We start from the raw sequence: 26,761 nt of genomic DNA on the forward strand, positions 1-26,761 counted from the left end.
TTTGACAGTTGCTGTAAACGCTCCCGGGTTTGTGCACACTTGCAACGGGGGGAACTTCCAAAGGACAACAGGAGAGACGATAGCACACAGGATGCAGATGAGACTGTGATAATAGGACTATGAGAACAAGGACTGCACCAAATGTTGAGGAGGAAATCATACTAATCATAGGATACTGGCTTCCTTCTCTTTGAAGAAATTCAAGGAATAACGGTACATGAACCAATGTTCAAGTTCAGAATAGATGAAAAACATTTACCACCTTCTATTTTAAAGATATCTTAGAGTATATAAGCATTTTTATGTTGCACTTCAATAGCCTGATCTATCAACCAAGATACCAAGAAGACACCAAATATCTAACTGAATGCATATTTTCATGCATTCAAATGCAGTAATGGTGGTGAAGTCACACATAAATTATGCACAATGTTATTACAAAGTAGTACTAACATGCTTAATTGTGGCACTGCACAGTGCATACCTTCAGAAAACAGCTGTAGCAAGAACCTAAGGGAAAATAAGGTATGCGTTGCAGTAATGCAGATGCACCATCATCCTTCATTCGACCTGACATGAGCCCAAAGTGGTAATTCATCTTCAGACAAGAAAATGTATCTCACTGTACATCTAGGTCATTTTTTACCCCTCAGTGGTTTAATGGAGTCACTTGAGTTTAGTGTTTATTTCACTACAGCCTCCCCACCCTCACTCACAAATGATTTGGTGTGTTTGCAAAAAGAAACCCTTTACGTTCTGAGAGATGTGGAAACTTGAACGCTGTGACCGGCCTATTCAGAGTCTGACAGCAGAAGATAACCTTTGACTTTGCATGGTCATCAAAGCACGAGAGGTGGGGGGAGAAATTCCCCAGAGAATTTCCTCATTTCCATTCCAACAGAAGTCGCTTATCACGGTACCAGCAGATGATATGCCTGTTGGTACCATGGGAACTGAACCAGTTCTGCTATAATGAAGACAAGTGAGGGAGCGTTAAATCCAGTCCATACAGTCTTTCTAATCATTCGCCACCAGAAAAAAGGCAAAAAAGGGCTCTGTGTGACCTGATCCGTCCAGTCACAACACAAACCAGGAACAACACAGACCACAACAGTGGAACATCTTCATTTGGAACTTGTACATTACTGGAAAAGCCCAAATACCAGTGACAGCGCTTCCGTTTTCATGTAAAACATGCAAGAAGAGGGTAATTTTCAGACAAGACAACAAACAGCTGCGTGAATTAAGGCCAATGTGAGACCTGGGGCAAAAAAAAACTATTGTAATTAATTTACCAAGCCTTTTGCACTTCACAGGCCAACTCAAAATCCATCATCCGAGCCACATTCAGTCAGTGCAAAGCGCATTTATTCACCTGGTTTAGGTCCTCGTCGTTCAGCAGATGTGATTCTCTTGGCTTGAAGCAGTTCTGGCATTTACTTTTGTTGAATATGTTAGCTTGAAATTTTCGACAGGGGTTGTCTTTGAATGACATGTTGACAGCGCACACAGGGGGAAAAAAAGATGAGAGGAAAATGCACAAAAAGTTCCTGTTTGTAAAGCGAAGCGGTTCCCTTCTGGCACACCGACGGCTTGGGAGTCAAACAGCTGATGGAGAAGTATAATAGGTCAACTTTCTAGAACAAACCCGTTAGAAAAAAGATGCGTGAAAGTCCATTGAACAGGCAACAGTTGATTCGGACGCGCTCGGTACCTGAATAACCTCCCGTTAAGTGATATCTACCATAGTTACCTTGCGCAAGGGGTCGCCTCTGGCCGCTAACGTTGACCTGCTAACTTTTTAGTGCGTAACCTTGCTAAAAGTTGTCAAATAACTCCCCCAATAAGGAGGCAGGTGCGCCGGTCTTCCCCTTAATTACGTCCCCCAACGACGTGTCTACGTATCACAGGTGTCACTCCGGGCTTCGAGCTCACTGCAAAGGTCCTGTTAGCTTCCATCGAGCGGAACGTTTCCTACCGAGGGAGGGAGTCCACTTTGGCCCCCCTCTCCCTATCTAACAAGTGACACCGCGCTCATTGCTCTTTCACCGGCTTTCACGCTTCAGACGTTTCCATTCAGGGAAGAAAATTCCGTTGGCCGGTTCCAAAAACGCCATTTGTTTGTAAGTCACGCCGTCGGGTCCATATGGTCGGCTCGCTTTCGTCGTTGCACCCGTCCCTGGTACGCAGACTGCGGTGGATGTTTTCGTGAAAATCCTCACTTGGGCCGTGAGTCCAGCCAGTGGAGAGAAGGGGCGGTGCTCAAGAGAGAGTGGAATGTTGACTGGCAGCAAGGTCGACCAATCAGCTTTAGAAATGTGCTCGCGAGCTCGGCCTGTTCCTTTAACTGTCCAATGGAAAGCGCCCTATAAATTCCGCCGCTCTCCCTCATGCTAGGTGGGCTTTAAAGAGCCTACGACAGAAGTAACTTCAGTTAACACACGCCTGAAATAATATTTTCCGTTCGAGATTAAAAAACCCATAATAATAATAATACATTGTTGGGGTGGGGAGGAGCTTGCAAAAATATTGTTTTTAGAAGATTTTGGGGTTTTATAGCCTACATGTTTATTTTTGTCAAATTTCGTTTAAACCAACAAGCTCACGATGAGCCGTCAACTTCAATTCGATGATCATGTTCATCACCATATAAAATGCCATAAACCACAGTGCATTCTCAGTTATTTCTCTGAATAAGAAAATTAATTGAAGATTTTTGTTCCTTAATATAATTTAAGCCACCTTTGGTTTCTGTAGAACTCTTATGATTCAGGCATTTGCTTAAAAAAAAACCTGTGTTTGTTAAAGGCGTAAACCATTTTGATTCCAGGCTTAAGAGCACCATCTGATGGTGATAAATGACTCAGTACTGTTCAGCTCTTCTTTTCTTCGAGATGAAAATACGTGTGAGTCACTTGAAGTGAGTTATGGCTAGGTGAGGATACGTTTAAGAGAGTTGCAATCACGTGTTTTATTGACAATTTAAGGTGCTGCTCAGTGGAACAACACCGATCCTCCGGCCTTTGGTAATTAGCTCATATATAAAATAATACATTTTTTGTGAAATCTGACAGTTTCATGATACATACGTCTGATACAAATCGTGTTCTGTATAGACTACATTTGTTAAAATATTGGTAGATCTCAGATTGTAGTTGCAACATGTATGTATGTACGTGTGTGTGTGCGCGTGTGTGTGTGTGTGTGTGCGTGCGTTTGTGTGTATTGTGGGAGTTTAGTGAAAAGTAAGCACTTGCAAAATATTCAACTTCCACTCTTTGCTTCAGCGCCATCCTCAGGAGAAAAATGTAGAAAATAAAAATAAGGAAACTATACTTTCAGAGACTTTCAGACTTTCTGACGGTTTTATTCATGATGTTTCAGGCAGTTTGAGACAGGCATAAACATAAATTAAACAGAAAAGTTCAGTTTTGACACTAACTTTTAGGGTTTGCTTGTGCAAAATGTGGTCAAACAGCAGAATATCATTAAAAAATTTGGAGAACATTAATGTGACCATTATGTGTCATAAACATGGCCTAAAACCTTCCTTCAACATTCTCATGCATTCTAAAATACAGCTTTTGCATTTTAACTATGACTTTACACAGTAATTTGAATATGTTTTGGATTCCCAACATTGTCTGTTTTGTTGCTTCCATAGGTTCCCTCCTATTTTCAAGTACTTTCAGGTATTTTCTCTTCAACATAATATCCAATGAGACGCTTAAAGAACATTTTGCTGCAATTCCTGCAAAGGTTAAGAAGTATGAAATAAAGTGATTATTTCTGAGAAATCGAAATGATTTCTCAGGTTCTTATTTGATACGATGTAAACACAAACTGAAACAGGATTATATTTCCACAACTTTTATCACACGAAAAACAGATTCACTTACTAGGAGAGGACATGAATTGTATAATAATTAGGCATCAAAATAGCACTAATGCAGGCTTAAAAGAGATTTGCCTTCTTTTTCATGTCATTCCTCTTCCAGAGTGGAAGTTTGTCAAACTCTTGAATCGTCATGCCAAATACATCAAAGAAGGAATCAGGAGACAGGTGACGCTGTAGAGAAAAGCAAGACAGCGGTTACTGTCCATGCTAAAACAATCTGTTTTCATGTTTTACTCAAACAGCAGGTTCTCCTTAAAAGTTAATAACAGCAATGACTGTGATCAGTCCTCCAAGAGCAGTCACGTTGGGAAAAAAAATGCCTTCGCCTTACCTCCAGTCGTGTCCTGTCAACATTTCTGGGAAGTTTCACTCGTCCCCTGTTAGCCACCATTAGCATTTCATATGGATAAATCTGGATATAAGATAGAAAAGTCGAGATAAAGGGTTCACTCAAACATAACCTTTTAGCCCATTTATCTACAGCAGAGATATGAGATGAGGTAGGTAGATGGAATATCTTCAAAAGAAACAATTTTAGTTCTTTTACATTTAAATCTCACATAGTCAGAAATGGAGATACCCCAGTTCAGTGCTGTTTACAAAAATGACCAAATAATACTTGCATTGGGTTCAAACAAATTAGGCATGGACACGCCTCTGCCCATTCCTGCTAAAGAACCATCATGGGTGGGCTGTAAGGAGACACAGCAGGGTTAGGCAGTTCAAATCTGTGCATTCAAAATACTTTACAAGTAAGGTAATGTTCACATACCTTATAGTCTGAAGGCAGGAGAGAAGAAAGGCAAATGAATCATTTCCAAAGAATTATTCATGAGTTCATCCTGTGACACTTGGCTGATAAAGACCCACTTACCTCTGAATGTGTCTCCACTGTACCGGGAGAAATCAGCTGATCGTGGCTGAATGAAAAAAAAAACACAAAATACAACATGGAATTGACTCAATTCTATTGTGATTGTTAATTCATCTGACCTAATACAAACAGAGAAACCAAATGGAATCTATGTGCAAAAGTGTGCTTCCATCATATAACCAAGACTGAGAGAAAAGAAGTTGCTGTCAGACAATTTACCAAGGTAAGGCTGTTGTGCCCATATCCAGGCAAAGAGGTGGTTTGGGAGGTGGAGGAATTTGGATCTAAGTGAAAGTGAAACAGCAGACAGATTAGTGAGGCCATTTACAGCCAGACGTGGCTCTGTGCCTAAACTGTCTTACTGAGCAAAATTTGCTTTCAAGCTCTTAAAATAGCATTTTTATTCTCTACTGACACTTTTTTTTTGTAATCCTCCTCAGCTGAAGTCTGCATGCTCAGTGTTTGAATCATGAATCAGTCTTAAATGCAACTTTACAAACATCAATAACAGAAAGATAATGACAATTCACTGGTATTTTATTTTAAAAATCCAAATAAAAGTGAATATTTTGTGTGGTACCTTGCTGTTTATAAATCGGGGGCTTCCTGTACATGTTGAACCCGTCATCTGCAGATAGAAAATGCAGAAATGCATCTTTATTCAAAATAGTTATACTAAAATAAAGCACAGCTAAAAATAATCCGGTCACACAATCAAATACATCAATACAGCATGTGTGTGTGTGTGTGTGTGTGTGTGACAAAATGACCTAGTTTGCACAAACCAAGCAGAATTTATTAAAGATCCAACCAAAAGCAAAGCATAGTAATTGCTCAAAAAATGCAAAGAATAAGTGATAAAAACTATAAGATAATGGGATTTAAAGACTTTAATGCCTGTAGTATTTTAATAAATGATTGTGTTTAATCATTCAAAGACAACTGAAGCGCCACCATCAGGGCAGTCAGGGTGCAAAGTTAGTTGACAAAGAAGTGCAACAAAAGCAGGAGAGGGAATAAGGGTGAGAGGGGGTGAGGGTCCTTACCTTGGTTGTGAGGGAGAAAAGTGTTACATAAAGGGGAAGAGGGACTGCTGTCTTTGTTTTGAGAGGATAAAGACGCAGAGAACATCAACCCTGCTCATGATCCCACAGCAGGAATTGAAGGAGACAGGAGAAGGTGGTGAAACAGGGCACAGGTGAGCAAAACAAACAACTCAAATTCCTTTGCTCTCCTCACCTGGTCGGTGGAAGTGCTGCGGTGATCTGGACAGAGAAGGGGTGTAGCTATGGCGACTGTATATTGCATTAAGGCCGAGGGAGCCATGGCTTGTCGATTTTGGGATGCTCTTTCTCTCATCAAAGCTCTCCTTCCAGAGCGAGACCAAAGACGTGGAAAAATGTGCAAGAAATCCTTTAACTTTGCCAGCAAGCAAATGTTCAGTCTAATCTACAGGGATTCAGTGGAATATTCACCTCCGTGGTTTCAGATACAGCCCCTAGTGACTAAATGGGAAAGACACAGAGAAAATACCTTAAAAAATGATCACAGTTAACAGGTCCGTCAGTACTGCGTCACTAATCAAAATGATGCCACTCACTGGAATGTCACATGCTACAAAACCAGTGTGTGTGTGGGAGTGGGTAGGTGGGTGGGTGGGGTGGGTCGTAATTTGAACAACACACAGGAAATTGGAGTTGGTGTTGGAATTTAGATAAAGGCGGATAATAAAGAAAACACAGTTTGTGACGAATTGCTGTAAAGTTGGGAACTCACTACACAACTTTGATGGTCCTGACAGGTTTTGAAAAGTCCAGGAGTTGAGCAGATTTCTGTGTGACGAAAGACTGGTGTTTCGCACCAATATGTGGCTGTTTAGTGGGGCGTGTTTGCAGTTGGGTCGGTCATCAGATCACACTACAAAGTTTGGTTGACTGTGACTGATTTCAGACTGAGTCTGCATCCCTCACCTAATTTTAGGGTTGACCCTTCACCCCCAAACACACCACATGCTATCTAATCTTGCAGACTGTCCCTAACTGGTTCAGATTGGTGCAGACATTGCCCAACTACGAATCGTAAGCAAAATCTGTCCCAAAAAATAAAATCTTTTCGTACTTCCTCATCCTAAATTGGTGCAGGAGTACTCTGCCGCATATTGTTTATTATGATATCAAAAATAAATAGTGTTTTCTTTGTCAATGCGCAGTATTGATTTTTGTGATGGTGCCATGACATTTGTGCATGTCCAAAATGAGTGTCCATTTTCAATGTCAGTCATAGTCTGAATGGAGCATTCGGTTAGGTTACCTTGACAACGCTTTGACTGTCTTGCCTGTTGCGTCTCTTCTCCATAGTAGAGGAGCTGGCGTTCACATTCTCATAAGATATCATATCAGGATGCTCTATGTCAAATATAGCCTTGACTCTGGGAATTGCAGCTAAGTCTCGGTAATCAATTATCTCATTATCTACTTTTGCCTGGGACCAAGACAGGGAGGAGATAGGTGGGGAGTGGGAGATGAGGAAACAGAGGAGGGAGGACAGAATGGGTCAGGTCAAAGGTTGCTTAATACATCACTGCATGGAGGAACTAGACCCTAACCCCACAACACCACAGCAGTCTGATTTTGGTACATTTCAGAGTTTATAAGAGTCCTTCTGCTTCACAACATCATTTGGTTATGTGGGGGTAGAGTTTCTATTCCACACAATTGACCATTAAGGACAATGAAAGCACCAGGTTGTTTTTGAGATCAAATGCAATCTAAATTGCCAACGCATTTAACTTGTTAAATTAAATAAATCTAGACTCCTGTTCAATGTGTGGTTGATGCATCAACATCTGGAGTATATCAGATATTATAAAAATGATCTTCAACCACAATTGAAATCCTGTGCCTTTGCCACACAAACAAATTAAAACTATTTCCGATGAGTCAAGGTAAAGAAGATACATAACAAAATAAAGGAATAATGTTTTTATTCTAAGACTCTTTTGACTTTTCCTATAGTTCCTATGGTTCTTTAATGCTTGCATCTATTTTACTGGCGAAAGAATCATCTTGCAGGACAGACATTTTGTCCGTGCGACTCCCCTGCATAAATAAGGGATAAATCAAAAGTAAATCAGCCCACGACAGATGGAACACCATGATGAGCAGACGCCGCTGGAGGAACTTACAGAGATGGTTCGACTGGGGCTGCCTGGAGTGCATGAGCCTGGTCTGGAGCAGGAGCTCTCAGATGAGGATCTGATGCTCTGAGAAAGACACAGACTTGCTGTTAGTTGGGTTCTCAGTGCTGAACCATGACAAGGTTTCTCTTAGACCCCCTTAGATCTTTGTTTTTAACTGAGGTTTTTATGACATGTGGCGGGAGCCTTGAAATATCTATTGTCAATAACTTCTGACATGCAGTCAAGACAGCAAAGCCAGTCATGCCATAAACAACGCTGAAAGGCTACAAAAGGAAACAGTTTTAAAAGTTGCAATATTTAATCAATTGAACAAAAAAAGACTTATATGATGTTAATGTGGTTAATCTAAAAAGACCACAGTCTGTTTATTCAGGGGAAAACTTCAGCTGCACACAGCAGGCCTGCACGCAATATTAACCTTCAGTTCATGAGAGGGGAAAAAGTAATCAAGGCAGGGCGTTTTCGGCCTCCTGGCCTGCAGGAAAAAAAGGGTTTAGGCAATAAACACCCGCTCAGGACAGTGACAGACACAAATATTTACATCATTTTATATCGTAAATGCAGCAGCTGGATATTCTAAAGTTGTCATTATCTAATTACAATCTGTAAACATATGCCTGCAGTCGAGCATATTTACAAATAGTTAAATGGAGCCAGCTATTCAAACGCTCTCGATGTGCTACTCCACGGTTGACTTTTTCAATCATCTCCTTGTTATGTGACACAGGAATGTCCTACCCTGTAGCCGTCCTCAGTTCCGCTGCTGTTCCTGCAGTGAGGGTGCCAAACGGAAGAACCTGTGTGGACAAGCAGGGACAGTTAATTACCCTGGACATGGGGGTAAATCCTCTGGGCACAAACGTGCTCACATACCTTGCAGGTACATTTCGTCCCCTTCTGTAAACAGTTTGCCACATTGGCTGCATTTTGCACAGGTGGGGTGATAATGTTTGGCCCCCGCCTGTGTAGCACATAAAGAGACAGATGCAATCTGCAGTTAATCTGTTACAACAAGGATTGATCATTACTTTGAATTACCTCTTAACATTATCTAAGTTGTGCAGCCCAGACAGACAAATGAAGTGATGTGGCACCTTTAATCAAATGATAAGTGAGTACTGGCTGGTGCTGGCTGCTCACCTCTAGAACTTTTCCAGTTATAAACTTCTGACAAGCTGCACATTGAATCCCAAACTTATTCTGGTAGTCCCTCTCACAGTAGGGAATGCCATCCCTGAAGGACAGAGGAGGTCAGGTCTTATTTCTGTGTAAGCTGTAGTTCAAAGGTGGAAGTGCGAATGCGTATTTACCTGGTGATGTATTCTCCGCACAACACTTTGTGGCAGATCTTACACTTGAAGCAGCCAAGGTGCCACTGACCTCCGAGGGCCAAAAGAGCTTGGCCGTTCTTGATGTCTCTGCCACAGCCAGAGCAATCTACACACACACACACATACACACACACACACACACACATGAAGAGCTTAGCTGTTTCCTGAAGTTCACAGAAAACCAAAAGCTTTTTAAGGTTGGATCCTCTCCCATCTACAGTTCACACTAGGGTGACTTTTCCTACTTAGTCTTATTGTGAGGATGAAGAGAATTTAGGAATCTTTTTTTAGCATCCTTACACACATAACTGTAACCTTTGTATTTGCCGAGGCCAACAGGTGTAGCTCTGCCCTTGAACGACAGGATGAACTGAACACCCTGGCTGGTACATGAGCCAGAGACGGACAAAGTTCAGGACATAATCCTGTCTGATTATGTTTGTATGGGAAAGTCTTTGATCTACTTTTAAACTCAGCGATTGGATATTTCTGATATGAGCACTTAATTGAATCACCTCACTCAATTCATGCTGCACTTACTGTTGGGATAGCTGAGCTGAGTCGGAGACAGCGGTTGAAAACAGTGCTGGCAGAAGAAGTCTTTGCCACTAAAGGTTACAAACTCCCCAGCAGTAAAGGACTGTCTGAAGAAACAGAACAGCGTCATCCATTATGACATATTTGTAAAATACTCCTTTTCATCAATGTGTTCTCTGCATAGCTTTGAATGATATGGGTTTGAGTCCTGGCTGCTACCAACATCTGGAGCTTTGCCTCCTTTGTTAATGTCTGACTAAAATCTTCAAAACACTTGAGTGATTTAGGTAGGCTTATTTAAATGGGATAGACACTTCTGTGAAGCAGAGGAAGAGTTAATTCTCACCCTCAATCTTTCCAAGTTTTCTGGGCACTGTTAGGTATTGCTCCGTGAGTTTTAGATATAAACCATAAACTGAAGGTGAACAATCACTCATTAATTCAACAACTATGATTAATTAACTGTAAAGTTAACCAACTCTTTTGTGACAGCATATCACCAGAGGGGGATCGATATGCTCTTGAATTTGGTGAGCTCCTATATCTTTATCTCTATATACCTTTCTTTGTAGATTTTTTGGTGAATTTGCATTTCAAGACCATCAATGATGTCAAAAACATAACTAGACTGGGGGACTTTAAACTTACTTGCAAACGGTGCAGACGAAGCAGGCAGGATGGTAGGTCTTCCCCAGGACCGTCACCACCTCACCCTCCACAAATTCCCGGCAATTGTTGCAGAGCGTGCCGTGAAGCCTCTGGAAGTCCAGGGGGCACAGATATTCACCGTTCCTCATAAAGAAGCCGCTCTGAGCCATGTCGCAGCCACAAACTGCACACACGCAAAAACATGTTCCAACAGAGATCAACTGAATAATAAATGTTCATCATTTCTGAATAACTGCACTGTCAAAGTCAGCTGAGTAGTTTGCAGCGACAAAGAATGTCATTGCTATCAACTTTATATCCCCCATTTAATAACTAGCTGGTTAGCAAACACAGCTGTTGAGGTGGTGAATGCCTTCCAGCTCTTATTTGTTCGACAAAATGGTGTCAGGCATTTAAGCGCGAGTGATGCCCGTTAAATGTCAGGGAGGATGTGTATTTGACGAGAGACATATGATACCTTGATTCTTACGCTGCTTCTAAACATGCCACAACACAAGCCAAGGATAGACACTCCAAGTATAACCTGCTATTCACAAACAATGAAGACAGCATTTAAATATTCTCATTATCAAGCACTGAACTAATGTCACACAACATGGTAAACAAGAGTTTATTGTGTCCCCTGTTGTACAAATGTTTTAATTACCTCATTAAAGCCTGTATGCAGAGAATTATGGGGGAATTCTGATGCTCTTGCCGCTTCAGACCAGCTTTCTCTCAGTTAAAATGCTGCAGGGTTTACTGCTCTGAGAGTCTCTTTGTTCCTTCTGAGCTCTGAACAGCATCGCAATGTGATGAAAAGGCAAAAGCACGAGAAGCTCGTCACTTTCAATTAACGGGGACAATGGCCTGCTGAGGAAATCTGTTTTTCGGCCAGCAGGTCCACTGAATGCCGGACAAGTTGGGAGGTTTTCACAACCGCCCATTGTACATGGAATAAGTTGATTTAGATGGAATAGATGGCAGGGATAGATTGCTAGTGATTTTAATGCTGAAAATAAGCAATTTTAAGGCTAAATGTTAGCTGTGTGCTGAAAATGCTGCCTTGTTCTCATGGGGCAGCAGATACTACCCTATTCTGCTGCTCATCAGGCAATCTTGGATTCTGTCTAGGTTGACCATCAAGCTTTTCTGGTGAGATGTTTTCCTCTGAGCATCTTTGCAGGATGCCGCTCCTCTACTGACCTTTGCAGGTAAAACACTTCACATGGAAGTGGTTGGCCTGGACTCGCAGCACCTGTCCTCTGCAGGGTTCACCACATCTGAAGCAATGGACCATCCGTCTCCCTGATGAAGGACTCTGAAGGCAGCCATCCTGCGTGTGCAACACTGCCATGACAAAACACTGTAATTACCGGCTTATAACGCATAAAAACCACTTTAATGTGTATGACAATGGCAACCTGTAGGTTTTTGATTTAGTAATTGCCTTGAAGAGCAACTTAATTAACATTTGCTATTTACACAATCAATTATTCTACAGACATTGGCACTTATTGTTGCCTATGACCTTAAACTTATCCTGCAAATTGTCGAAAATGATTCTTCATGTAATTTACTTAGCCAACATACTGGTGTTAATGCCCCCAAGCTGCTGGAGTGGCAACAAATAGATGCTGAAGCAAAGCAATACCTGGTCAACCGACTCTGTGCAAAATATAAAAAGTGTAACTGGATGGTCTGGTAATTGTAACTGGTTGATCTGGTAATTTTAAAGTCCCAACTATGCAGTGCTTTGCTCTGGTTCATGGTTGAAAGTCCAAACCAAGTCTAACATTGTAGGCTTTAAAGTAAAAAAAAAAATTTACATTTTTAAAAGAAATTATTTTTTAAAACTAAACGAAAACCAAACCAACTATTTATAACGCTAATACCTTCGTGTGTGTATTATTTTATTGATAAATCCGTTTCAGAAGATTTGCAGCTTCTCAGTTTTTAACAAAACAACAAAACAAACTACTGATTTCTCAAATTATTCTACTATCACTATTCACCTTGTTTGTTACCATTTGTTCTCTCCTTCACGTCTAACTGCTGCAGCCAGCAGGAGGAGCGGATGCCTGAGCAATCTAATCAACCCTTGAAAGGTCTTGAATGTGATTAGTAGAGGAGAGAAAGGAAAGAATGCAGCGCATGGCCCCACCACCTCTCCCTGTGTGGACTTGCATGATATTTTCATGCACAGAATCAACAGCCAATCTCTTATGGAAATAAATCCTGCATGTTCTGTTATACTAACACTACTTTAAGTGCCAGCACACACAGGAACAGCCCAGACTTGTGAACACAGAAGAGAGAACAGTTTTTTGGCCTCAACCCCACCTCTGGTGTGAGAAATCGAAATTCAACTGTAATTTTTTCCTGCTCACAGCAGATGATGTGACCATAAGTGTCCAACAAGTAACCAGTTCTCACGTATAGACAAGTCCCTCTTCATCATGAAACAATGTGATGGACAAGGAACAATTTTATCCTTTATAACAAAGTTTGCCAAGTCTGACAGTGGAAACAGGATCCATCTCAGAGTCTGCCAACACAGACTGAAAACTGCCCTTTGTCCCAGAGCACCTCATATACGTACGTCCACAACACCATCGTCATGCCAACACAGTTACACAAGAGTAAAGGTTTACTTTAAGATGATGGATGGAGAAACAACACAAGAAGGGAGCTCATCTTGTATTGCTTCACCTTCACAAGCATCTTTGTTATGGTAACTGTGTGTGTCATCCACATGTTCTTGATCATGCATGATGCTGATACAGTGTCATGGATTAGCAAATGATAGATTTAGACATAGAGCAAGTGGAGAGAAACCTGAGAGGGATGGATAATCACACCAGCAGTCTATAGCAGACATCTGCCTGTGTATGTCTGGATGAGAACCTAGTATTTTTCCTCTTTAATCATCTTCAATTTACCGTAGTCGCAGTTGCAGGTTCCATGTCATTATGAGGATGTGAACTACTCCTTTGTTAGTTTTATCAAATATACTTCCTGCCCAAGTTTTACAAAAAGTTTAATATAAGCTTGCCTACAGCAAAATTATGTCTATGGTTGCATAATTATGCTGACATTTTGTTGAGTACATTGTAATATGACGGCTCATTTCCTAATTTGGAAACCACATAATTTTTTTAAATCTTCATATTCAAAATGTGGCCGAGTTTGAGACACTTGATAGATACGACTTTAGGAACTGTGTTTTTAGACTATCATCATCAACCGTAATTACTGCAACAACAGAATCTGTGTTCTATAACACACTACACGACAAAAAAAGACCAGTGCTGGGATACCTCCATAGCTGTACTGTTAAACAAATAACATGCTCACAAATCATAAATTACACAAAGGTAAATTAAAACACACATGACACACTCACAGAGAGAGAGAGAGACACAGAGAGAGAGAGAGAGAGAGAGAGGGAGGGAGGGAGAGGGAGAGTCTTCTACCTTTCATGACAGTCGCTGTCTATGCGTCTGTGTGCGATCGCTGCCGAGCAGAGAATGTGGAGACTGGACTTACTGGACCGCTGGTCACGGGGGAAATGGGGGTGGTCCAAAACACAGAGGGGCAGGAGTGTGTGTCTGTGTGTGTGTGTGTGTGTGTGTGTGTGTGTGTGTGTGTGATGTAGCAAGAGTAACTAATAATAAATAAAAATAAATACATTTTAAATACTCGCAAAGCTCTTTAATTGTGTAAGTTGCACAAACTCCTGTTGTGAATCTGTGTATTTCAGCTCCGACATAGAAATACATTTATGATGTGAAATGAATGCTGACATAAAGATATTCTCTAGCTCTTTCTTTATCCACCAAATAAAGTCAATATTTGCCTTTTGCTACATTGAAGCACCTGTGATGGATGCAAATTCTGGAGGCAGATCAATGAATGTGAAATGATGGTTTGAGGCCAGATTACTTAATGCTGTCCTATTACAGCTTGGAAAACAATGTGTGTGTGTTTTTTAAAAATATATTTATGTAAAAAAAAATACAAAAACAAATAAATAAACAAAACCCAAACAACAACTCAGTGTCCATAATATAGAATTATTACATTTACAACAACAAAAAAGTCCCTTAACATGAAATATAAGCAAAGCCTTGAGTTGTGTTCCTCCAAGTTTCTGCTGATTACCTGACATCTGTGCTGGTATACTGGCCAACTTCTCACACAGAACGTAGTCGTTGGGGTTGAGGAACGGCAGCTGCTCCATCATGGACTGTTTAGGAATGAGGTAGAGAACCTCTGCAATTTCCCCGTCCTCGATTATTGACATGCGCCTGACAGAGTTCTTCCTCTTGACACGTTCCAGGACCACCATGTCACTGCTGGAGCCGCAGATCCGGCCGAGTGTGTTGAGGTTGAGGAGGCTTGACATGCTGATGTCGTTGAGACGTTCGGCCCAACAGCTCAGGCTGCAGGTTGAGTCCAAGTGAGAAACCATAAAGATGTCACAGCCCTCCCAAACTGCCCTCTGTGACTGAGCCAGTGCCTGTCCGTGTGTGTGTGTGTGTGTGCGTGTGTGTGTGTGTGTGTGTGTGTGTGTGTGTGTGTGTGGCAGGCAGGTAAAGGACTAACTCCAACCACGACCCGTTAAGAAGATTAAGTAAGTATATTTTTAGGGTTTATCTTCATGGTAAACAGGATGTAAGCTCAAGGATGTCTGTATCAGATGCCCTTCCCTTAATTCCTTGACATTCACCAAGAATCTTTCCACATTTATATTTACTCAGTGAATGTCAGTTTAAGCCGAAGCTGTGAACTTTACCTTGAATATTGAAGAGTCCACCAGATGAATGCAATGGCCTAATATTCAGCATACTTCCCCAATCCTCTGACTACAAATACTAAATTGATTGTTCTAGTCCTTTTGTATGTTATCCAGGGCACATTAGTATTTTGAATAACACTAAAGGGATATTTTAAGTAAAGCTTGATTATCGATTAATTATTCAGACAAGTTGCCCTTCAGGTTATTTTTATTGTGTGCTTCAGAGCTAGATACGTTTCTCAAATATTCACAACAAAAAAACCCAACCGTGTCCATCGGAACTGAGCCAAGTCGTTAATTAATGACACCCACATTCATTTGAATACCAGCAGTCAAATGAAAGGCAGATATGTTTACACAGCTAAGTCAACATGTTACTTGTCTTTCTTGTCATTTGAGTTCACCAGACATGAGCAAAAACCCAATCCTGTTGAAAGTCCAGTTTATCCACAGCAAATAAGCATGGAAAGAGCTCCACCTACTGATTTAAATGTGCTAACATCGAGTTAAGTGGTATATTTCAATGGTTTTTGCTGCTTTGTATGTTGTCTAAATGCAGAATATGCAGCATTTCACAATTATCTGAGCTACATATGTTAAGCCCACTTAAGTCACCTCAGGTATTTTGAAGCTGCAGGGTCACTGCTGATAATGAGCTCGCAACATGCTAACTTGCAACAGGGAAAGGTGAATTTAGAGAGATGATTAAAAACAACAAACTCAAAAAACTTTCCCCCTAACAATTTGCCACATAAATTAGAATAGAACCATCCGGATAGGTTTATAATTTTGTTCTAAAGCCAACAATCATGTCTTTCTCTGGTGATTGAGCCCATTATTTGGAAATTTCTATATTTAATTCTTCTAAAGCAGTTGGACACATCCGCCAAAATATAATTCAATATTATGTTATTCAAGTTTTGTTTTTTCTAAAAAGAGAGGGATCAGAGGAATCAGAGGAAGTGAGCAGGGATGAGAGGATTTCACTTCATTGGAGATCTGATTGACATTTCTTGAGCGTCCTGTTTGAGGCTCAGTGACTCTCTGTCGTCGTCTTCCTCCGTCTGCTTCGAGCTTTTCCTCGTCTTGTTCAGGATCCCGTCCTGGGGAAGGAGAGTCATCAGCACAATGGCTGCTGCTGATGCATTAAACAGAGGACGGAGTGTGTCTGCAGCCTCACCTGTCTGTGGTCGGAGATGTTGAGCAGCACTGAGGTGATGATGCAGCAGATGTTGTTGAATAACAAGTAGATCATCATCCACTGCCAACGCCACAATGGAATTTTTGCCTTACTGGATAAAAGACTGCACGTCAGCGAGTGTGTGACAGAAAGTTTGGCTATTCAAGGTACATTTACCCGTTTTTGGTACCCAAGATGGATCCGATTATCAGATTAGATATCCCAGTTCCAGCCACGGACACGGCCCCTGTCACACCGATGGCGGTTCCCAGAGTGGCCCGAGGCACCACCAAGGCGATGGATGGCCACGTGCTCACCTGGAGTAAAGCACAGACTTGTTACTACACCCTAAACAGCTCCACACAGCGGGACTGGCTGAAAAAACCTTTTCAGTTAAATTCACACCAATCTTTCTCACCACATGCACGAGACAGCCAACTTGTGTCCCCTCATCTTTACAGTTCCATAAATATTTACTGATGATATTACGATATTTTGTGCTGGGCTAGCTGGCTTTGCTGATATATGCCACAGCATGAAAACCATTTTAGTTACACAAATAGCTTAAGAGCCCAAAGTAGAGCCACCATGGATGTGGTTCGGGTATCTTGTCAGAATGCCTCCCAGGCATGTCCATCCAGGAGAGCACCCCAGGGCAGACATAGGAACACCCTAGGAACCCCTTTAAGGAGCCGCTGGAAGTGGCTGGGGAGAGGAGCGTCTGGGTTTCGCTACTGAAGCTCTTACCCCTGCGACCCCGGACGTGAATAGCAGGTGTAAGATGGTCATACATTAACCGACATTTCTTTGTAGTTAATTCAATGCTACATTCAAATGGATCCAAACTCACAGCAACAAAAGAGTAGGCCAGTCCCAGCCATAGAGTGGAGATGAGAGGAGAGATGTTGGTGAAGGCCAAAATGGCTGACACGGGCAGCGTGAGGATGGTGCAGGCCAGCAGAATGACACCCCGCAGACCCACAAAGTCCTGGAACGAGCACAATGGCAGAGCTCAAAGGTGAGCTCCTCCACTCATAATAATCCGCAAAGGCAAACAAGTCTGTATTCTTACTATGAGACAACCTGCAACAGTTGTGAAAACCAGTGCAGTGATATAAATAGTTCCGGCAACATTGGCTGCCTCCTCCTGACTGTAGCCGCTGAACTTATCAAGGATAAACTTACTGGGGGAGAGACAGAAGATTGTCATGATTACAGCAGTGCATAACATGGAAAATCTGACTGAGCGTCTGTGATCTATGTGGCATGAGCCCAGACAGCACCCAGGATATTCCCTGCATGAGAATTCAGCGTCGGCCCTGGCAGTTGGCACATGTTGACAGACATACCTGGCATCAGCAACGAAGGGTAAAATGATGTTGTAAAAAAAGGTGATGCTGAGAGTTAGCAGGTAGTATCTCAGTGGCAGGAGCTTCACGTCCTGAATCCTCTACAGAGGAAGAGGGAGAGTAACCTTTAGGAGTGGAAAAATCAAAATGGCATCTGGTATCAAGCTTAGTGCCGAACAACATATATGCACATGTAGAGAACCATACTATTTTGCTAGACTCCTCTTTGATGATCCTATCAAGACCCAACTGCTTGATCCCCATCTGGTCCAAGAATCCAGCTATGAGGGCCGTTCCAAAGGCAAAAACACACAGCAACGCACCTGCAAATCAAAGCCTCGTGTGTGAATCTCCACGTGTCTCTACTCCGTCAGGACCCGTGTGGCAGACCTACCGCCCCAGAGTGTCCACTGGAGACCATATGTTTGTTCAAAATTATGAGTGATGAAGAAATTCAGGACGGAACCCAAACGAGAGAAACCTATGGTCACCCCGAAGGCCATGCCCATCTCCTTGCCTTTGAACCAGAAAGCTGTGATGCGATCCTGCAAAACTGAGTAGGATGCAGAGAATGGAGTGAAAAGGTCCTCTGAGGCGACGCTGGTTTATGATTTTGAACGTGTTTGCTTTCTTACCAACTACAGATCCGCTGCCCGCTCCGAGGAGCAGTCGGCCTGCGAGCATCAGTGGCAGCAGGTAGGGAGTCCCATTGAAGTGGGAACCCAGTGCAAACAGTGCTGAGCCCAAAATACACAGAATGGAGAACAGATATATTCCAACTGCAGAGGTGGGGAAAAAAAATCAAAGTTATGATCAAATCAGCATCATAGATTTGTAAATAACACACCCACAAACTTACAAAAGTTTCCCAATTTATCGATCAGGAACCCAGACATGAGCGTCACCACCACACCCCTGATGAGAAGACCCAGAAAACATGTAAGACACTCGCCAAATCCTCTTATGAGGAAGTGTGTGCGAGAACTTACGCCCAGGAATGGACAGCAAAAAGCAGATTGTACTGCTGGGGGGTCATGCCCATGCCCAGGACACAGTCGACTGTCCCGTTGACCTCTGTTGCATTGGGACAGGTCAGGTTCTGAGGAGAGACAGCATCATGTAAAATGATCAATAAATACTGATCAATAGGGCCTGTAGGCTACTGCCTGCCCTTCCTTACCCCCTGGAACTGATCCTGCAACACACTGGGGATGTCATAGCAAAAGTAGGACCCAAACGTCTGCAGACAGTTGAAGAGCAGCACCACAAAGCGATAATAGCCTGTAAATGGAATGAGAATGAGGAGGAGATAATTCATTTCATCGAAACACACTTTTTATAAAGTAATTATAATCATTCTGCATCATATGAGAACTCCCTGCTTTTTGTAATAAACCACCTTATTGCAGTACACGAAAAAAAAACGTATTTTTTTTAATCAAAAAGGAAATCATCAGTAAGCAACCAACTGACTCTTCAAAGAGCTTCGGGACAAATTTAACCTCCGTGCATGAATGATTACATTGACCTTTTTTTTTTTGTAGTGACATGGAAATGGAAGAAAAGTTGAAAAAAAGGGAAACTTTTTTTTTTAAACGTTTGTGCATGTACAAATGCAAGATGTGAATCAAGCACACAGGAGGATTTAGGACAGGATACCACCTGTGAGGGTGAAGTTTTGATCACCCGCGCTGTTCGTTCACCAGACTCAGATCAACCACGCAAACAACAGGAGTCCTTGCAAGGGAGAGTCGAGCAGCAGTTCAAGCTTCCTCTGTCAACTCTGCTCGTCTGCTGCTCGCTCACCTCTTTTATTGGTCAGGATCTCGTAACTCATTGTCTTCTGACATCTTCTCCCATCTTAACGAACTTCTCTAATCTTGACCAACAGGATACATCTGGGTGCTGGGCTTGGTTGGAAGCAGCTTCAGCACTTTTACAAAACACTCTCATGTTCTTCTTTTCCTGTCAACATTCCTCAAACACTCAAAATCTACATACAATAGCATTTAAAGATAATACTAATAACAACAATAACAATAATTCTTCTCACACACCTTTATGCCAACGCCTGGATCACATACACTCACCGGCCACTTTATTAAGTAGACCTGTTTAGTGGCTTGTTATCACAGAGCTAATCCACCAATCACATGGTGGACACTGCATTTAGGCACGGAGACATGGTCAAGACAACTGGCGGAAGTTCAAAAAGAACACCAAAAAGGGAAATAAAGGGGGACTGAAGTGACTGGTTGTTGGTGCCCGACAGGCTGGTCTGAGGGATGGTCCAAAAGGAGGAAAATATCCAGTAAGCAGCAGTTGTGTGGATGAAAATCTTGAAATAAAAAATAAATTTTGATGTGAGAGGTCAAAGAACACTGCTTCCAGATTGTGGAAAGGCAACAGTAACTCAAATAACCAACCAGAGAATGCAGAATAGCATCTCTGAACACACAATATGTCCAACCTTGAAGAAGATGGGCTACAGCACCATGGGCCTCACATGTGAGCTATGAACAGCAAAGTGTGGCTACAATTTTGCATAGACTCAGTAAAATTTGACAATAGATGACTGGAAAAATTGAAGAATTAAGGCAGTGCTTAAGGCAAAACTGGGTTCCAACATTTTACTACTTGATAAAGTGGCTGGTGATTGCATAATTTTTGTTGCTGGATTCTACACATAATACATTAACCCTGCATGTCATTATAAACTGTCTGGCCAAAAAGGTTTCCGTTGGATTTACTACATGGGAGCAACTACATGGGAGCCTGTTATTAGATAATTACTCCCTGGGAGATGATCTTTCAGCTGGTAACAAGTTATTTAACCTCACCTGATGCAATGATTAGCTTCTCATTTCTCATTGACGTCCGTCAAGCAGAGAAGACATACAGTATAAGGAGACTGAAGAAACTACTAAAATTGGGTTAAGAACTGTCCAAAACCCGAATAACAACTGGGAACCATCATCTTCGAGGAAGAAATGTGGGCGGAATAAGATCCCTGAACGAATGTGGCCAGCGATCACTTGAATATCTGCTGAAGTCAAATTGTGGAAAAACAACAGTAGAACTCAGGGCCACTAATCAGTGAGACTCATTAGAGAAAAAGGTGTCACGTTGCTGGGGAACCCAAAGATTGTGCTAGACCATTGGAAGGTCAAATGGTCTGATGAGTCCAGATTTGCCCAGTTCCTGAGTGATGGGATCCCCGGGGTAAAGAGGGAGGCAGATGCAGTGGTCACGCCTCGTGCCGACTGTACCAGCCATGATCTGGGGTTGCTGCAGTTGATCTGGTCCAGGTTCAGCAACACACACACAGCATGGAGCCAGCGCCTGCCCTAATCACTACTAGGGGCACTCCAACAAGATATTCGACCGTGGGACTTTTTGGTGGGGGCGGGTGGTGCATGTGGCCACTCAAATGGAGCTTTTTCTTTATTTAACTTTTGATGTCAGCCTTTAACAACAGACAGATTAGGAGCTACTACAGTATATGATGTCACGTCTTCCCAACATACATTAGTTTACTTAATGAGTCACTACTGTGCATCAAACATGTGAGCACTTATGCACCTGAGAGCTGCATTTAACATCTCTGAGAAAGGAAAAACAAGACAAGGTGCAACTCAAAGTTCTTTACATACCCCCCCCCCAAAAAAAAAAAACTTATTTACTTTAAACTCATCAAAACACACATTACAAAATAAATACATGCAGTTATTATGAAGACATAATGTAATAATATCGTTACCTTTCTCTACGAGCGGCCTGAGCAAGATGGACGACATTGTTGAACCTGGGATTCACATGTTTCCCAGATACTCCACCATACTTACGGAGAGGAAGATGTAAAGCAAGCCTGTCATCTCCTGACAGGTGTTTTGCTCCACTCGGTACTTATGTAGAGCTGACAGCCAATAATAACCAATCACAGCACCGCGTCTCCTCTGAGGGGTGGTGCAGAGCCAGCGGGAGCAGGCCAGTTGTGCGGAGGCTGACAGAGCTGTGTCTTTTTATTCAGAAACAGCACAATAGTGGCAGCAAATATGAATTCAATTAACAATTCTTAATTGCTGTAATTTTTGGTAATCCTTTTGTAGCTCCAACACCCTTTCACCTCTCGAGCTCCAGGGTCCCCTCAGTAACTGACCTTAGTGTTCTGGCTGGTGCAAACACATGTAAATTACCATTTATAAAATTGTGTGAACACTACCAGGCCCTAAAGCGCCTTATTAAAATGTACAATGAGGGTAACCTGTATGCAGATAGTTGTTCCCAAACCTACAGGCACGATCTAATGTTTGCTGTCACTATGCTAACATGTTAAAGGAACATGCATTTGCATCCTGGCACCGCGTAGATGACGTCCTTATTTAGACTCTGGAAGACATTTTAAACAAGCTTACTTCAATAACCCCGTCAAGGTGATGTAACACGTACATTAGTGTCTCAATTGTAGAATAAGAAATTTAAGTGTCTGTTCTTGAGATTTCAGACATTATTAACATGTAACTTATCTCTGAAAGATTGCTTCAAAACAAAGATACAAAGACACTAAGGCTGTATTCTTGTGCACAATGATCCCAATCTGCCAAAATCAAAAAAATCTGGATGTCACAGAAACATCCTGAAACATTTTGGTCAGCGAGGTGACATATTTGAATGTTTACAGGATATATTTATAGTATTAGTTAGACTTGTAGAGCCTCTGAGCGTAACTGCAAATTATTATAGTGTATGCTGTGTTTCACCATTTGTCATTTACTTTGGGCCAATGTCATCCTGATATGCTGAACACGTTTAAAATATTTAATCATTCTGACTATGCACATCCCCATCAGCTGTTCTGTACAAGCCTGACACTTGTCAAGTTAGCTTTTTGCTATTGTAATGCTATTTTGCCCATATAAAGGATTTCTGGTCAGACAATTATGACACATTTTTGGTATATTACATTGTGTGAGTTTTAAGTTTATGGTACTTGCTAAGACACTTGGGAGGTAATGTTGAGGAACACAGGAAAGTCTGAAATAGTTTTCATTTTTAGTTTTTTTCCCCAAATATTTGTTGATAAGAGAAAAAAAAAAAAAAAAGAAAGAACAAAAACCCTAAAATGTTGTAGAAGGTATGATGAACAAGTCAGTGGAGAACAACGGAATTACCTACAGTATTTAGGCCTACTGTAAGATTAATATGGTAGCTTTGTACAAACATTTGTGGCCAATACTGCCTTTGCTTAATTACTGTGAATAATTCAGGTCTTCATGCTTCATTAGACAAGTGACAGATGACTAAAATGTCTAAAATATTATACATGACACATGATATACATCACATACAAACTGAAACGCCTTGATATGTCATACAATTAAGAAGAAAAAGGTACCTAAAACTCTTAAAGAATAAATAAAATTTAAGAGTTAACAGAATGAGACCTAAACCCTTCATCATCCTCTCTGTGCGGCTCCTCCTCTGCCTCCCTGAGTTGCTCTCTCTCCGAGTCTGTCTGCGCCTGCTCTGACCTTTTCCTGGTCTTGTTCAGGATTCCGCCCTGCAAAAAAAGGAAGACCTCAGCACACGTTGGCTGAGCCGATGCACAGAAGAGCTGGCAGCGTCTGCCTCACCTGTCGGTAGTCCGCGATGTTCAGCAGCACGGAGGTGATGATGCAGCAGATGGTGTTGGCCAACATGAAGATCATCATCCTTTGCCAACGCCACAAAGGAATTTTAGTTTCACTGGACAGGAAAAGGAGAAAACAAGAAAAGTCAAGCTCCATAAACAAGGTCTGGAGATCCCACAATTCATTACAATAATAACACTGAATAATTCCTACCTGGACTTGGTGCCCAAAATCTGTCCCACAACCAGGTTGGATATGCCGATTCCCACCATCTGTAGGGAAGTTGCCAGACCCATGGCGGTTCCCAGAGTCGCCTGAGGCACCACCAGGGGAATAGACGGCCACATACTCGCCTGGAGTACACAAACAGGCTCCAATATAATGCAGCTGTATAGCACTTCATTTACATAATGGGAAGATTTTACTGGAGGACATCACTGTTCTTCTTAAAGCTAGCTAGTCATGCTAAACCACAGCTGGTTGGCAAGGAATCATCAGCTACGATAAAATTAAAATTGAAGTATATATGAACTAAGCTTGAACTGAGGACCTGGAGAACAGGGATATTAACCTCTCCAGAGATCTGACCTCTTTCACTAACTTCTAATTTCATGTTATACATATACCGGTATCTACTCATCATATGCCATAAGGCCAGTGTGCATTCTGCATGATGACTAAGCTTCTACCTGTGTTCATTTAAAAAAGATCTGCCTGAGAAAAGACGTGTCAGACATTCATGGATAAAAAAACTCACAGCAGCAAAGGAGTAGGTGACCCCCAGCCATATGGTGGAGACGAGAGGCGGGACATAGCTAAAGGCCAGGAGACCAAACACAGGCAGCGTGAAGACGGCACAGGCGAAGGCAAAGATGCCCCGAAGGCCTACATAATCCTGAAGCAAACAGGTCATCAGAAACAACATTCTAACTGAGTGGGAACAGAAACCGATTCACATGCTTACTATGAGAATGCCAACACTGGCTGAGAGGACCAGCGAACTGTCGTAAACTGCTCCGGCGATGTAGGCCGCCTCCTTCTGACTGTAGCCGCTGTACTTGTCCTGAATAAACTTACTAGACAACAGAACAGATCAGATCACTTGTTCATTTTAAAGTTACATCATATTTAGGTCTCAAGGCTGCGCTATATTATTTAGTGGGCCCTCGGCCCTTGAAGAGTTCAGTGTGAATATGCATCTGTTAATGTGTGACCAGTTCTAAATGTACATCATGTGTCAATCATAAAGCCATTTCTACAATAGGAAGTGAGATCTTAGCGTTGATGGCTCTACCTGGCATCTGCGATGAACGGGAAGATTCCATTGTAAAAAAACATGATGGTCAGCACCAGCAGCCAGTATCTTAGTGACAGGAGCTTCACATCCTGGATCCTCTACACACACACACACACACACACACACAGGCATTATTTGTATTATTGTAACGTTATGTAGAGAGGGACACATTAAAAACAATATGACATCATATTATAACCCTCTAGGTCTAGTTAATTTGCCTCACACTTTCTGATACATCTGTACACCAGTCTAAAAAAACAAGACAAGCTAAAATGAGGAAAATAGGCCTAGAAAATATACGTACTACTTTGCGGGACTCTTCTTGGATGGCACCATCAAGTCCCAGCTGTTTTATCCCGACCTTGTCCAGAGTACTGACTACAATCGCTGATAAAAAGCCCAGAACACACAGGAAGGCACCTAGAAAAAAAGGGTAGTGGTCCAGGTGATTTTAAGGGCCAATGTAGCATAGGTGATCATTTACACGTGTGCAGAATTACCGCCCCAGAGTGTCCACTGCATTTCATATTTCTCTTCGAACTTCTGGGTGAGGAAGAAGTTTAGGACAGACCCAAGTCGAGAGAAAGCCAGGGTCAACCCAAAAGCCAGTGCCAGCTCCTTTCCTTTGAACCAGAAGGCTGTGATCCGGTTCTGAACAACTGAAACAGATAAGCAACAGAGTCAGTGATACTGTACTGGATATGAAAACAAGGGTTTTGGTGAGTTGTCCGTACTGGTCAGAGATCCATTTCCTGACCCAAATAGCAGTCGGCCCGTGAGCATCAGAGGCAGCAGATAGGGAGTTCCTTTAAAGTGGGACCCCAGTGCAAACAATGATGAGCCCAAAACACACAGAAAGGAGAACAAAAATACTCCAACTGCAGAGGGGAAGAACAAGGAATAGGTTCATCAAATGGGATGTTAAAGCAGATGCTAATTTAGCACTTCTAGACCTGAGAGACTTACAGCGGTTTCCTAATTTATCAATAAGAAATCCGGCCAGGATCACTACCAATGCATTCCTGTTGAGAGCATAAATGCAAAAATGATATGCTAAAGTCACTCATCAGCCTTTTACAGTATAGCTATGTGTGTATTTGCATACGTCCAAGCATAGATGGCATAAAGAAGATTGTACTGCTGGGGGGTCATGCCCAGGCCCAACACACAGTCTGTTGTCCCATTGATCACTGTTGCGTTGGGACAGGTCAGGTTCTGGAGTGGCAGAATGTTAACAATGGAGTCATGTGGAAACATCAATCCATAGTGATCAATACTAGACAGATGCTGTTTACTTACCCCCTGGAACTGATCCTGCAACACGCTGGGGATGTCAAAGCAGAAGTAGGACCCAAACGTCAGCAAACAGTTAAAGAACAGCACCACAAAGCGATAATAGCCTGTAACAAGACAAATAAAACAATATATCATCGAATAGTAATAAAGCCCACGTTATTCCAGTTTAGATCGACTTTGGTTTTTAATATTTCTTTTGGAGCAAAAAGAATACTCAAATAAATTAATAGATAACAGATGTACACATTAATACTGCAAAAAGCATTTATACTAAGAAGAGAGGGGAAATGAATTACTTATTACTTGCTTATTGTGGTAAACGATAAAACTTTTGTTTTTCATTTTTTCAGAAGAAACGTTAATATAAGTAGAACCTCCAAGAGTTTTAGCAACTTCCCATTTGGTCACATGCGCGACCCCAAAAATCAAAACGCTGAGCGGTTCACACTTAAGACCTTGCAAAACATAAATAGATGAAATATTATTTTACCTTTTTCAGCCGGCTGAGTCATGGTGGCGCGAAAAGGTACGGAGACTTCTTAAAACTAAGCAGTTTACATGCCACAGCGTTGATAAAGTCTTCAGGTTGTTGACATGAGCTTTCTAGCATACCACCAGTTTGCTGGAGGCTGACCAGAGTAGATCTATAAACGACAGGGATGGCTTAAAGACTGTATAACGCCGCGATCAAATGGTTTGGAACTCTGTGCTGCCTCTT

General features: G+C 41.9%; 4 protein-coding genes across 14 annotated transcripts in view; all 4 read right to left on the minus strand.

The window, feature by feature from the left end:
- The window catches only part of LOC101067528 (myosin phosphatase Rho interacting protein), a 38,735-nt gene extending 36,476 nt beyond the window's left edge, over positions 1 to 2,259 (minus strand). For 9 of the 10 annotated variants that reach the window (XR_003886578.1, XR_003886575.1, XR_003886593.1 and 6 more), the window contains exon 1: positions 1,376 to 2,259. Coding sequence is in view for 2 of the 10 variants with exons in the window: in XM_029829474.1 (XP_029685334.1) it covers positions 1,376 to 1,495 (120 nt within the window). In the remaining 8 variants the exon portion in view is untranslated. The remainder of the gene's footprint in view (positions 1 to 1,375) is intronic. The other variant, XM_029829558.1, reaches the window with a different exon arrangement.
- A 1,092-nt stretch (positions 2,260 to 3,351) lies between these two features.
- Positions 3,352 to 14,979, minus strand: LOC101067305 (actin-binding LIM protein 1-like). Of its 2 annotated transcripts, none has more exons than XM_029850476.1 (21): positions 14,652 to 14,979; positions 11,694 to 11,837; positions 10,488 to 10,671; positions 9,843 to 9,946; positions 9,282 to 9,408; positions 9,112 to 9,205; positions 8,845 to 8,932; positions 8,710 to 8,768; positions 8,390 to 8,446; positions 7,957 to 8,034; positions 7,083 to 7,253; positions 6,248 to 6,277; positions 6,012 to 6,141; positions 5,819 to 5,908; positions 5,353 to 5,400; positions 4,992 to 5,056; positions 4,773 to 4,818; positions 4,671 to 4,678; positions 4,522 to 4,590; positions 4,230 to 4,310; positions 3,352 to 4,069 (listed from the first exon to the last, which is right to left on the minus strand). In XM_029850476.1, the coding sequence occupies exons 1-21, from the start codon at positions 14,959 to 14,961 to the stop codon at positions 3,956 to 3,958; spliced, it is 2,097 nt and encodes a 698-aa protein (XP_029706336.1). In that variant the 5' UTR covers positions 14,962 to 14,979; the 3' UTR covers positions 3,352 to 3,955. The 2 variants fall into 2 exon arrangements, with proteins under 2 accessions (XP_029706336.1, XP_029706346.1); XM_029850486.1 differs by lacking the exon at positions 14,652 to 14,979 and adding an exon at positions 13,964 to 14,028.
- A 499-nt stretch (positions 14,980 to 15,478) lies between these two features.
- LOC101067084 (major facilitator superfamily domain-containing protein 1-like) lies at positions 15,479 to 21,695 on the minus strand. Its single transcript, XM_003961430.2, has 13 exons — positions 21,578 to 21,695; positions 18,998 to 19,098; positions 18,807 to 18,916; positions 18,677 to 18,732; positions 18,453 to 18,596; positions 18,212 to 18,370; positions 18,025 to 18,140; positions 17,818 to 17,918; positions 17,541 to 17,652; positions 17,319 to 17,456; positions 16,646 to 16,785; positions 16,469 to 16,580; positions 15,479 to 16,391 (listed from the first exon to the last, which is right to left on the minus strand). Exons 1-13 carry the CDS (start codon positions 21,612 to 21,614, stop codon positions 16,272 to 16,274), a joined length of 1,446 nt encoding a protein of 481 aa, XP_003961479.1. The 5' UTR covers positions 21,615 to 21,695; the 3' UTR covers positions 15,479 to 16,271.
- Positions 21,696 to 22,624: 929 nt separating this feature from the next.
- Positions 22,625 to 26,742, minus strand: LOC101066857 (major facilitator superfamily domain-containing protein 1-like). Its single transcript, XM_003961429.3, has 13 exons — positions 26,534 to 26,742; positions 26,047 to 26,147; positions 25,853 to 25,962; positions 25,714 to 25,769; positions 25,482 to 25,625; positions 25,248 to 25,406; positions 25,052 to 25,167; positions 24,742 to 24,842; positions 24,412 to 24,523; positions 24,205 to 24,342; positions 23,661 to 23,800; positions 23,451 to 23,562; positions 22,625 to 23,377 (listed from the first exon to the last, which is right to left on the minus strand). Exons 1-13 carry the CDS (start codon positions 26,553 to 26,555, stop codon positions 23,240 to 23,242), a joined length of 1,449 nt encoding a protein of 482 aa, XP_003961478.1. The 5' UTR covers positions 26,556 to 26,742; the 3' UTR covers positions 22,625 to 23,239.
- Between the last annotated feature and the right edge of the window lie 19 nt (positions 26,743 to 26,761).

Source organism: Takifugu rubripes, chromosome 1 (genome assembly GCF_901000725.2).
Source record: "Takifugu rubripes chromosome 1, fTakRub1.2, whole genome shotgun sequence".
NCBI lineage: Eukaryota > Metazoa > Chordata > Actinopteri > Tetraodontiformes > Tetraodontidae > Takifugu > Takifugu rubripes.

Excerpts from the sequence above, each read along its gene's own strand:
- LOC101067305 (XM_029850476.1), bottom strand. The coding sequence starts at position 14,961 with ATGGTTTCTCACTTGGACTCAACCTGCAGCCTGAGCTGTTGGGCCGAA. Across the intron at positions 10,672-11,693 it reads GAAGTGTTTTACCTGCAAAG|TTTGTGGCTGCGACATGGCT; the intron begins GTCAGTAGAGGA and ends GCGTGTGTGCAG. Across the intron at positions 5,401-5,818 it reads TTTTCTCCCTCACAACCAAG|ATGACGGGTTCAACATGTAC; the intron begins GTAAGGACCCTC and ends TTCTATCTGCAG.
- LOC101067084 (XM_003961430.2), bottom strand. The coding sequence starts at position 21,614 with ATGTCGTCCATCTTGCTCAGGCCGCTCGTAGAGAAAG. Across the intron at positions 17,653-17,817 it reads CCCTTCGTTGCTGATGCCAG|TAAGTTTATCCTTGATAAGT; the intron begins GTATGTCTGTCA and ends TCTCTCCCCCAG. Across the intron at positions 16,786-17,318 it reads TGGCCTACTCTTTTGTTGCT|GTGAGCACGTGGCCATCCAT; the intron begins GTGAGTTTGGAT and ends GCTTTACTCCAG.
- LOC101066857 (XM_003961429.3), bottom strand. The coding sequence starts at position 26,555 with ATGACTCAGCCGGCTGAAAAAG. Across the intron at positions 25,770-25,852 it reads TATGCCATCTATGCTTGGAC|GAATGCATTGGTAGTGATCC; the intron begins GTATGCAAATAC and ends TGCTCTCAACAG. Across the intron at positions 23,378-23,450 it reads ACATCGCGGACTACCGACAG|GGCGGAATCCTGAACAAGAC; the intron begins GTGAGGCAGACG and ends CTTTTTTTGCAG.